Source organism: Castor canadensis, chromosome 7 (genome assembly GCF_047511655.1).
Source record: "Castor canadensis chromosome 7, mCasCan1.hap1v2, whole genome shotgun sequence".
Classification (NCBI taxonomy): Eukaryota; Metazoa; Chordata; class Mammalia; order Rodentia; family Castoridae; genus Castor; species Castor canadensis.
The window spans coordinates 96,519,761-96,532,273 of record NC_133392.1 but is presented as its reverse complement, the minus strand read 5'-3'; the positions used below and the strand labels follow the sequence as shown (position 1 = coordinate 96,532,273).

Sequence of the window (12,513 nt, the reverse complement as noted above, 5' to 3'; positions counted from 1 at the left end):
CAGTGGGCAGGCAAGCCACAGCTGCAGATACCACTCTCAGAACTGTCTCCAGACTCTTTCTTTTTCTTTTTCTCCCTACCCTTGATGAGAGAACAACCGAATTACACCTGCAAGTGGAAAAACTTATTGAAACTGTATTGCATTTGAACTTGGGACACTTGGTGGGTTTTTGTGTGTGCGTGTGTGTGTGTGTGTGTGTGTGTGTGCCTGTGTGTAGTTTTGTTCTACTTTATGCGTCCCCTTTGATGAGACAACTACAGAACAACATCTGAGGCACCATCTCCAGGATTGGAGACTGAGACGGACACCCAAATTATTAAGACGGAAACTTCATTGCATTTGAACTTAGAGGGGTTTTTGGATTTTTGGTGTTTTTTTTTAATTTCTATTTTCCATTTTATTTTAATTCATTTTTAATATATAGGTATTTCTTTCATTTACTTATTTTTTGTTTTTATTCTTATCTTAATTTTTTTTTATTTTGGATTTTCAATCCTATCTCTGTCCCTCAAATGTCTGTTCAGCTTACTGTCAATTAGTACACTAACACTCCCTGTTTATACCTTTGAAACTTTCTTGTCTGAAACCTTGTTCTGCTTTCTCCCTCTTGTCTGTGTATTTGTTTTCCCCTTTTCTTTAACTTCTTGCTTTCCATCTCAGCTCACCCTTCCATTCTAAATATTACCATTGTTATTATACAAGCTAGAAAATACTTAATTGCACACAGTACAGGGACAGTAACAACACCAAAGACAATGACGGGAAGACAGAAAAAACAGGGAAACCAGTTTCCCCACAGCAAAAAATTAGTACAAGAACCAGAGGGGAATGAAGAAAACAGATACTCATATCCAGACTGCAACAAAATGAAGATAAACTATGCCAAAGGACCCAATGAAGCCCACAAGAATAATTTAAAAGAAGACATACTACAAGTACTCAATGAGAATTTTATAGAGATGATACTGGATAGGGTCAACCAAAATGTACAGGAGATACTCAAGAAATTCCAAGGCAACAAAAACACAGAATTTGAAAAAGCAAAAGAAGAAATAAAGGAAACCATAGAAGCATTGTATAAACACCAAAGTGAAACAGAGAACACGATGCATAAATGGATAAATGAACTCAGGACAAAAATAGACAACATTAAAGAGGAAAACAGCAAGGATATGGAAAACCTCAGAAAAAAGAACGAAACTGAACTGCAAAACAAAACGGAAGGCCAATCCAGCAGAATAGAACAAACAGAAGACAGAATCTCAGAACTTGAAGATGAAATGGTAATTAAAGGAAAAATTGAAGAACTATTAACTAAACAACTCAAGATCTGTGAAAAGAAAATGCATGAACTCACCAACTCCATCAAAAGACCAAACTTGAGAATCATGGGCATCAAAGAAGGAGAAGAGGTGCAAGCGAAGGGAATGCGTAATCTACTCACCAAATAATAATGAAAAATTTCCCAAATCTAGAGAAAGCTATTCCCATACAGATGCAAGAGGCCTCCAGGATACCAAACAGACCAGATCAAAATAGAACTACTCCATGACATATCATCATTAAAACAACAAGTTCAGAAACTAAGGAAAGAATTTTGAATGCTGTAAGAGAGAAAAAACAAGTAACTACAAAGGTAAACCCATCAAAATCACAGCAGACTTCTCAACAGAAACATTAAAAGCAAGAAGAGTGTGGGGTGAGATCTTCTGGGCACTGAATGAAAATAACTTCAACTCCAGGATACTCTACCCAGCAAAACTATCATTCAAAATAGATGGAGCAATAAAAGTCTTCCATGATAAGCAGAAACTAAAACAATATGTGACCACAAAGCCACCACTACAAAAGATTCTGCAAGGGATTCTGCACACAGAAAGTGAAACCCAACTTAACCATGAAAAGACAGGCAGCACCAAACCACAGGAAAAGAAAAAGCAAGACAACTTAGGTACACACAATCAAACCTTCAAACAACTAAGACAACTAAATGACAGGAATCACCACATACCTATCAGTACTAACGCTTAATGTTAACAGACTTAATTCACCCATCAAAAGGCACTGCTTGATGAAATGGCCAGTGGCCCCCAAAAACAGGCAGGAGTAGCAATACTTATCTCTGACAAAGTATACTTCAAACCTACATTGATCAAACAAGATAAAGAAGGACATTCCATACTAATAAAAGGGGAAATAGACCAAAAGGAAATAATAATCATCATTCTGTATGCACCCAATGTCAGTGCACCCAATTTCATCAAACATACCCTGAAAGACCTAAAAGCATACATAAACGCCAACACAGTGGTTGTGGGAGACTTTAACACCCCATTATCATCAATAGATAGGTCATCCAAACAAAAAAATCAATAAAGAAATCCAACATCTAAAATATGCAATAGATCAAATGGACCTAGTAGATGTCTACAGAACATTTCATCCAACGTCTACACAATATACATTCTTCTCAGCAGCCCATGGAACCTTCTCCATAATAGATCATATCCTAGGGCACAAAGCAAGTCTCAGCAAATATAAGAAAATAGAAATTATACCGTGCATACTATCTGATCACAATGCAATAAAAGTAGAACTAAACAACAAAAGTAAAGACAAAAAACATGCAAACAGCTGGAAACTAAATAACTGATTACTTAATGAAGAATGGATCATTGATGAAATAAAAGAGGAAATTAAAAAGTTCATGGAAGTCAATGAAAATGAAAACACAACCTACGTGAACCTATGGGACACAGCTAAGGCAGGTCTGAGAGGAAAGTTTATAGCCATGAGTGCATATATTAAAAAGACTGAAAGATCCCAAATCAATGACCTAATGATACATCTCAAACTCCTAGAAAAACACATCAGACAAAGGACTGATAACCAGAATATATAGGGAACTTAAAAAACCAAATTCTCCCAAAACTAATGAACCAATAAAGAAATGGGCAAGTGAACTAAACAGAACTTTCTCAAAAGAAGAAATTCAAATGGCCAAAAAACACATGAAAAAATGCTCAACATCTCTAACAATAAAGGAAATGCAAATTAAAACCACACTAAGATTCCACCTCACCCCTGTTAGAATAGCCATCATCAGCAACACCACCAACAACAGGTGTTGGCGAGGATGCGGGGAAAAAGGAACCCTCTTACACTGTTGGTGGGAATGTAGACTAGTACAACCACTCTGGAAAAAAATTTGGAGGCTACTTAAAAAGCTGGACATCGATCTACCATTTGATCCAGCAATACCACTCTTGGGGATATACCCAAAAGACTGTGACACAGGTTAATCCAGAGGCACCTGCACACCCATGTTTATTGTGGTACTATTCACAATAGCCAAGTTATGGAAACAGCCAAGCTGCCCCACCACTGACGAATGGATTAAAAAAATGTGGTAACTATACACAATGGAATTTTATGCAGCCATGAAGAAGAACGAAATGTTATCATTTGCTGGTAAATGGATGGAATTGGAGAACATCATTCTGAGGTTAGCCTGGCCCAAAAGACCAAAAATCGTATGTTCTCCCTCATATGTGGACATTAGATCAAGGGCAAACACAACAATGGGATTGGACTTTGAGCACATGATAAAAGCTTTAGCACACAAGGCAGGGATGAGGATAGGTAAGACACCTAAAGAATTAGCTAGCATTTGTTGCCCTTAACGCAGAGAAACTAAAGCAGATACCTTAAAAGCAACTGAGGCCAATAGGAAAAGGGGACCAGGAACTAGAGAAAAGGTGAGATCAAAAAGAATTAACCTAGAAGGTAACACACACGCACAGGAAATTAATGTGAGTCAACTCCCTGTATAGCTATCCTTATCTCAACCAGCAAAAACCCTGTTCCTTCCTATTATTGCTTATACTCTCTCTACAACAAAATTAGAAATAAGGGCAAAATAGTTTCTGCTGGGTACTGAGGGGGTGGGGGAAGAGGGAGGGGGTGGAGTGGGTGGTAAGGGAAGGGGTGGGGGCCGGGGGAAAGAAATGACCCAAGCCTTGTATGCACATATGAATAATAAAAAAAAAAAAAGAAGTTTGAATCAGAATTTAAGATAAACTAGATTGAAGTGGTATAAACCAAAATGCAATGTACAAATATGAAGTAATATTGTTTTGATAGGTTGGGTTGATCCTTGACACATTTTTAATGTATCTATTGGGCTAATCGTTCTTTTCTTTTTAGGCTTTTTTTCTTTTTTCTGTCTGGTATTTTATATGAGCTGACAGAGAAGGAACCTGGGTTGACAGTGACCTTGCTCTCTTGCAGATGGACTATGTGTGCAAGTATATTCTGTGGGCAGTATCCAAATCCCAGCTTCTGGCACACAGTTTATCTGGAACACAAAAACTAACATCCACCTAGATGAAGAAGGTCACCAGAAAGACCATGAGTATTTGTCCTCTCCTCAGGCCTCTCTCCCCATCTTCAATGCCTTCAAGTGGCCACCTAGGGCTTCTGTGGTCTCCGGGGCCCTCCACAGTCTGTGCTGTCCCAGCTGGTAAACCACTCCACTCCCCATCCTTTGGTTGCATGTCTCACCATTTAACATGCAAGAGAGTAGGACCCTCTTCCACAAAAAACCTTTGCCAACCCCCCTGCAGGTACTCCCTGAAGCTCCAAGGCTGTGTGAGAGTTGGGGAGCTGCCTTCTTGATCAGAACTGTCTTGTGACTCTGAGAGAAAAGGTGGCCAGCCATCAGTGTTATTCAGGATCAGATATTACTAGGAAATTTTCAAAATTCAAATCCATTAATTGCATGCTTTTGTTTTTAGTGGTGCTGGAGTTTGAATTCAGGGCCTCACTCTTGCTAGGCAGGCACTATACGACTTGAGCCACTCTGTTAGCCCTTTTTGTGTTGGGTATTTTCGAAATAGGATTTTGCAAACTGTTTGCTTCCAACCACTACCCTCCTGATTCTTGTCTCCTGAATAGCTAGGATTACAGGCATGAACCACCAGTGCCCAATTCATCATATGTGAACATATAACTTCTTTTTGTAAAAATTGACTTTTTATTTTATCGGTTTTACATTTACTTAAAAGTGTATACATTGTTTGGGCCACATCCCCTTCCTCCCCACTTCTGGGTAGAACCTGTTCCACCCTCTTGTTTTCTGATTTTGTTGAAGAGAAAGCATAGGAGATAATAAGAAAGACACAGTGTTTTTGCTAGTTTGAGATAAAGATAGCTAGAGAGATTCCTAGTATTGCTTCCATGCACTTGTGTATTGCAACCTAATGGGTTAATCTTTCTAATACTCAATTTATCATATAAATCAACTACTTAATACCTGGCAATGGTCTTTTTTTGTCAACAGAATAAAGTCCATACCTTTGGCTCTTTTGACTAATGTGCTCTGTGATATAAAACTTGCATAGAATACTTGGAACCTCTTAAAAAAACACTACACATATTCAATGTCTAGGTCTTGGTTATTGCTGGTTCCCTTTGCCTATCTTTTCTTTGTCACTTTATAAATCTTGATTAATCCTGTTTATTCTTCAGTTCTTAGTTTAAATGTCACTTCTACCTGGAAGACTTCTCTGCAGTTTCTTGTGCATCTCAAATTCACCTACATTTATACCTTTTATAGCATTCCATCACAATCACTACTACAGTTCTTTGTTATAATTTCAGTCTGAGAGCATAGGAGTATCTGTTAAGTAGCAACCTTGTGGCCAGTCATGCTGATTAAGAATATAGGCTGTGGGTGTGGCACTGGTGGTTCATGCTTATAATCCTAGCTACTCAGGAGGCAGAGATCAGGATGGAATGTGATTCAAAGCCATCCCAGGCAAAATAGTTCTCAACACCTTAACTCAAAAATACCCAACACAAAAAAGGGCTGATAGAGTGGTCCAAGGGATGGAGCACCTGCTTAGCAAGCATGAGGCCCTGAATTCAAACACAGTACTGCCTCATCTAAAGAAAAAGAATATAGGCCAGAGAATCAGACAGCCTTAGGTTAAAATATAGGCTCCACTGTTTCTTTGGTGTATTACTTGAGCTGTTCACTTAACCTCTTGAGGACTATATCCTCATAGATAAAGTGAGAAAGATAACAGAGAAGGTAAGGTGCTAATTAATGCCTTGGATTTAGCAGACAGTAGATATTAGCAACTTTATTCATAATATTGATGATGATAATGATGAAGGTGATCAAAAATATATGTTCAATGAAAAGATGATTAAATAAAATAAAATCACTACTATCAACACCTATATCTTTAGAACCATGTAAAACAAGTTCTACCTGACTTATTCAAAAGTAGTTCCTGATGTACAATTGGTGAGATCAAGCTACCACCTGAAGACAGCCAAATTTTATAATGATCCTGATGGTGATGTGATGATGGTAAAATTTTAAAAATTTATATTTCTAATGAAGTAGGCCTCTTCTGTAGCTAACCTCCTATACAGACATTTCTTATTGACAAAATATCAATCTTGGAGAATAAGATACATGAGGAACCTCTTTAGAAATGAAAAAGCCAACAAAGATTCTACAAACTCAAAATATAACCTAGAGTAATTAACAATTGGGAGGGTAATCTTCTAAGTTTAATTCTAAAGAACATAGTAGTATACCTACTGAAAAATATGTCAAAATTTGTTAGGGAAGAAATAAGATGTAAAGAGGATGAAAACCACTGTTAAGACACTACAAACCTTAGATGATACATACTAAAGCAAGTGAATGTGTAGCTTTATTTATATAGAAAAAGGGTTTAAATTTAACATGAACTTAAAAAGAAAATAATTCCCATTACAAATTGTGCTCTGAGTGAGAAGAAATGGCACGTCAAAAAGTCTTGAAGTTTCCCCAAAGGAAAGTATTTTCTGTACTTTGACTGTTGACTTAGGCAGGGACTGGAGAAACACTGCATTGGTTAATGGCAAGTGTGCTTTTAAAAGAAATCATTGAAAGTATGATTACAAATGGTTGGTTGCTGAAGGTCCAACTGGGAAAATTTATTGACGTTAATCATGATCATCATTAACAGTTGAAAACTATCTAACAAAAAGGCAAGGCTACGTATGATGTGCTATTGTACAATTTGTAATGATTAGCAGAAAAGCACATTAATATATTTGATGCAATATTTTGAAGGTCACTATGCTATTAACTTGCGATAATGCCATTCAATTAAATGCACAATAAAAAATCTACAATTATTTATGGAAAGAATTTCATAGTGTATATAGAAGAGTACACTACAAATTCTGACTGTACTCAAAAACTGAAACACCTGATCTAATGCACCATTAAGCAAACTAATCTTGCTGTACATTTTAAAAACATTAATCTAATTATGATGAGGTTGGTTTTAATATATACTACATATTTATCTTTTTTAACAGCCTATCAAATTGAATCCTGAGATAGAGCTTGTTTATGCTATAAGGAACCACATGCAATATTAACAATGTAAAATAATTAGAAAAAGTCCATGTTATCTTAAATAGACTTAGGAGTATCATACCACACAGCTATAATTTGAACTTGCTATTTAATTATATATTTAATTATATTTTAAGATATTTATATGACTTAGAAGTTTTTTTCTTCCCTCTTATGATAAATGTTGCATCACTGACCTAATTAAAACCAGTTTCTGTTGAAAATGAGAGAGAATAAAGACTGAGTGAACCTTGAGAGAAGAGAAGGAATGCAGGTGGTGGTGGAAACCACAGACGATTAAATCACATAAATTGGATTATCAGAAGGTGTTCTGTATGTTCTGTCAATGGGCTACACTGCACCCGAGGAGGTCCCTTTCTAGCAGTCTCTATGAATGGAATCTACTTCAGAAAAAAATAATGTTTTCTCAAAATTCACTTCTGTCTCTGTGTTTCCCTCTCTCCTTCCTGATTTTGCTATTCACTCTCCTCCTCCTCTTCCTCCTCCACCTCCCCACCTCCTCTCCTCTTCTACCCCTCCTTCTCCTCCTCCTCCTCCTCTTTTTTCTTCCTCTCTCTCTCTCTCTCTCTCTCTCTCTCTCTCTCTCTCTCTCTCTCTCGTCTTCCCACTCCCCAGGATCTTTCTCTTTCTTTTTCCCTTTTCTCCCTCTCCTCCCCTCCCCTTTCCCTCCCCTCCCTCCCCTCCCCTCCCCATTCTTCCCATGACATGGAATCATTAAAAATCAATAATAAAGTATAAATTTTGACAGGAAGCTCAAACTTACTGTTTAGTTAATTAAGCTTTGTTTTTTCAAAAGTATGAACTCTAACAGTATAAAAGTTAGTTTCTAGAGGACAGAAAATCAATCATGTCAGAATTTAGTTCACAGTAAGATCAAAAGAAGTAATAAAGACTGTTTACCTTCACAAATGGTGACACCATTTCCTGAAAATCCCACATTGCAGTAGCAAGCCTCTGCTCCATTGCGTATTTCACATTTTGCATTTGGGAGACAAGGTGTTTTGGTGCAATTTTGAGTATGGGAACACTTCAGCAAAGTGGAAAATCCCACTGAATAAATAGAGAAATACATCTTTTCAAAAACAGAAAGAAAAACACCTCCCATTACTGAGTTAGAGTACAATAAATACAAATATGCATCTTTCTTTCCATGTAGGTAAATGGATTATGAAACTTTCTCAAAGAAACAGCTATTAATAATAGCACAAAAGCAACAATGAAGCAAGAACATTACGGCCTGCCTTTTTCATTTTCAACCTTTATCAAGAAAATTTCAACAAAGTATAATGTAATAAACAATCCAGCTTTGTGATAAAACCGTTTACCATGATGATCCAGTATCATGCTTTGCCCCAAGGTGAGATACTTTAAACGGTAGGTAACTGCATGATTGTAAAGCAGTTTCCCTTGTCCAGGGGTAATTTTTTTTTGATTCCAGAAGTCAAGGTAAATTAGCTATTTGAATCTTTTCAAATTGAAATCATTGTTATTTTAAGATGCTATCTTAACAGCCAGAAGAACAAACAAGTACTTCCCTCCCGCTATGATTTGGTGATTGTTACCTCTGCCTTTTTTAATCACAAAATTTCTTTTACTTTTTTCTTACCTTAGGGAAATTAAACCAAATCTAAACATACTGTGCAAAGATTGTTCTTTCAGAAATGGAACATCATCCAAATATGAGCAACAAAAATGAGATGAAACATACAAAGGCTTAATTTCAAAGTTATGGAAAATAAGGTTGGATATGATATTTTGTGGCTTGTTAGAGAAAGATAAGAAAAAACATGACTGTTTCCTTTTTGTGGTGTTGTTCTAGGCCTTCTCAAGGGAAGGCTTAGATGAACAGCTATGAATCATGAAGTCATTGTTCTGAAAACAGTCCTCTGAGATAAACTGTCTTTATCTGGTGCCAAGAGATTCTTAAACATTCAATTCTACATCCCGGCCCTGCATTAGACTCTATGTACTGTCTAAACCAGAATTAATTCGCCTTCAGAGATGTGATTTATTATTGTCTTACCGCACGGCATCATCAAAATGGTATTTTAAATGAACCTAAAGTCTAAGCAGGCAATCCCCTTAAAATGTCAGGAAGCCTCCCTCAAGTATTAATGGTTTGGATTTCCCAAGTTTCTTGGTGGGGAGATCTCAAGAAAGGTCAAAGTCTGAGGCGTTGAGGACTTTGGGGACTTGGCCAGGAGGAATAAAAAGGTAAGAGTCTCTAGCTTTGAATATCAAGCTCCAGAGTTGAAAGGCCAAGGCAAAACCATCCTGAGAGGTACTGCATCAGTTTTCCTCGGGGTCTGCCAAATACGCTTGCCACTTGAGCTGCAACTTGTAAAAAGTGGCGTTCCCTCCAGCGACCTCGGGACCCGGCGCTTAGCACTCACCTAGGAGCGGGAGGAGTTTCATTGGCGGCGACCTCGGAGGTGGCGGTGCTGGCGGTGGCGGTGAGCGCGGCTGGCAGTGCGGGCGGTGCACCGGGAAGCAAGGCTGCGCGGGCGCGGCAGGGTCCCGGCTCTGTCCCGTGACGCACAGGCTTCCTCCGGACACTTTCCGGCCTCTTTTGTGTGAGAGTGTGTGTCAAGCCCTGAGTCTGCAGGCCACGTCCGGCCTCCTGCCCCTTTCCCCGGGCCACCTGGGCTCCCGTCCCTGCTTGTCTGTGACCACCAACGCCCAGCATCATGGCAGATCCTCTGTGGCATCCTTTTTCCCTGGGAGAGGCTTTGAAAGTGTTACCCTCAAAGTTTGTAATCCATAACCAAAGCTCTCCAAAAACCCATGTAGTATACCCCCTGGGAGAGCACCCGAACTAAATAGGTTTTAGGTATCCTCTCTGCAACCTAAAATCTACGAACTAATTAAATGTCCATAAAGAACAGTGGGCCAAGAAGTAGGACGGAGACCTTGGGTCCAGCAAAGCGGCGTTTATTGCTAGCGCTCAGTATTGCCATTTCTGGGACTCATGCTTCCAAGCTGTAAAGGTTAGAACTGTGATTGAAAGGAAGGAATAAGAAATAATCCAAACAAATGAACAAAAAAGCCAGGTTTCAGAAATTAAACAGCTATGGATGTGAAAAAACTGTTTTCCATTTTCAAACTAAGTTTCAAGTAAAATCCATCCTTATGCGCTTCCTCTTCATCTGAACAATTTGTGCAACTTACACACTTTCCTTTTGCATGTTTATATATGAGTTGATGATGTAGAAACATCATTCAGGTCAGAACATAAAAAGCATTCTAGCTTGAAAAACTAAAAATAACTGGCAGGCAAAATCTACAAAGACCGAGCAGATCAATGTCTTCCTGAGGTCTGGACAAACTTGGGGCTGACTGCAGAAAGGTACCAAGAAATATTCTGTATTTTGATTGAGATGGTGATTGTATGAACACATCCATTTGCCGAAAGGTGTCAAATTACATATTTTAAATGGGTGCATTGTATTGTGTGTAAATTAAAGAAACTGTATTGTATTTAATTTTACATAAAGTTGATTTAAAGAAAAGAAGTGACTGATGATGAGTTCATCAACACAAGCCATTTTCCCCTTTAAATAGTTGAGCACACCTTTGTTACATCCTAAAGTTTACTTTAACAAATATCTACTGCAAATCTACTTTGTATAGAGAGCACCAGACTCCATGGAACTTGCAAATCAGTGGCAACAACTGAAACTAGTCACAATGACATCAGTCACAAAGACACAAGTGGTAATGTGTAGACAGATTTCCCTGGTTCTTTACTGCATTTTTCCTAGACCCTTTCTGGCTTAATTTAATGTAGAAAGAAAGTTAATGAGAGTGACACCACAATAGATGAAGCAAATAAAGAACTAAAATGTTATTCCATTTGCCCAGAGCCACACAGCTAGTCTAAGTCAGTAGCCTTGACTTGTACCCAGGCTATTTTGCTGTAAATCCATGCTCTCAGCTACCTCACTGTACTCCTTCTATAGGGATTGCACCCTCAAGGTGTTGCAAGAAGTGAAGCCATCAGCTAGTTTTATCTGGGGAGTTTGAAAGGGATATTTGAATTCTGTAAACAGCACCAAAAATTTTTTTTTGATACTTGTTCTTCCTTTAAAGATTTCTTTCTTTTCTTTTCTTCCCCCACCCCCCATTTTTCCCTTTCTTTAAACTGGGCAGCAATTCAATGGAAAAGTTCTAACAGCAGCCGGAATGATGCATTTAATGCAGTATCAAAGACAAGGAAGCAGGAATAGACTACAAATTGTCCAAGAATTGACAACAACTGCTTGTATATGAGGAGGAGTGGTTGGAAAGGGTAGATAGATTCCAGAAAAGATTAGATAAAGACAAATTGAGGTCCAGTTGATTTGGTAAGGTCAAAAACTCATGTCTGCTTGTCTTCTTTAGGATATGTTGGAGACAAAGTGTGGAAATTTTCTAGTTGTATGAGTGGAAAAGGTTAGAACTATTCACAAAAATAGGAAAGCTGAGGTGAAGACTTGCTTTGATGGGCAAAGAGCTAGGAGTCCAGTTTTGTATTAAGTTTTAAGTGCTCCAAAGATTTCATTCTATTTGTGATGTTATATGACGTTGAGTTTCAGTGTACATTAATTACATAGAAACTAACTTCAAAAGGCTTAATATAGAAATATTTTATTAGTAAGTTATACACTGAAACACAACACCTATTTAAAAAAAATCATTGCTCTAAAATAGTTTATTCCACATACCTGCCACACATGCTGAACCTTCAATTTTATTCCAAAGATCCCAGAAGACAGTCAAATCCTTTAAAATATTGTTATTCTTTATATAGTGCTTAATATTTAGCAAAATTAAATTAAATTAAAACTCTAATACTTTATAAAAATATTTTCCAATCTTTCCTTTTGCCTGTGTGTTCTTATTAAAAGGTAAGTTTATTCCTACTTGTCAAGAAAAAAAATGACAACCAAGTGAACACAAACTGTTTAATGATGCTTGTAGTTTTAAGATTGCACATTGTAAAATCGAAATCATTAAAAATGTATTGCTTGAAAAAGTCTGTATATTTTAAGGGAATAGATATAAGATAATTGCTGTAACACTGTATT

The 12,513-nt window shown here is 37.6% G+C and overlaps 1 protein-coding gene across 2 annotated transcripts in view; it reads right to left on the bottom strand.

Moving 5' to 3' along the window:
• Positions 1-9,995, bottom strand: part of Adgrl4 (adhesion G protein-coupled receptor L4) — a 103,033-nt gene extending 93,038 nt beyond the window's left edge. For both annotated transcript variants that reach the window (XM_020186579.2, XM_074079678.1), the window contains exons 1-2: positions 9,841-9,995; positions 8,348-8,497 (exon numbers count right to left, since the gene is read on the bottom strand). In XM_020186579.2, coding sequence (XP_020042168.2) covers positions 8,348-8,497; positions 9,841-9,862 — 172 coding nt within the window. In that variant the 5' untranslated portion in view covers positions 9,863-9,995. The remainder of the gene's footprint in view (positions 1-8,347; positions 8,498-9,840) is intronic.
• Between the last annotated feature and the right edge of the window lie 2,518 nt (positions 9,996-12,513).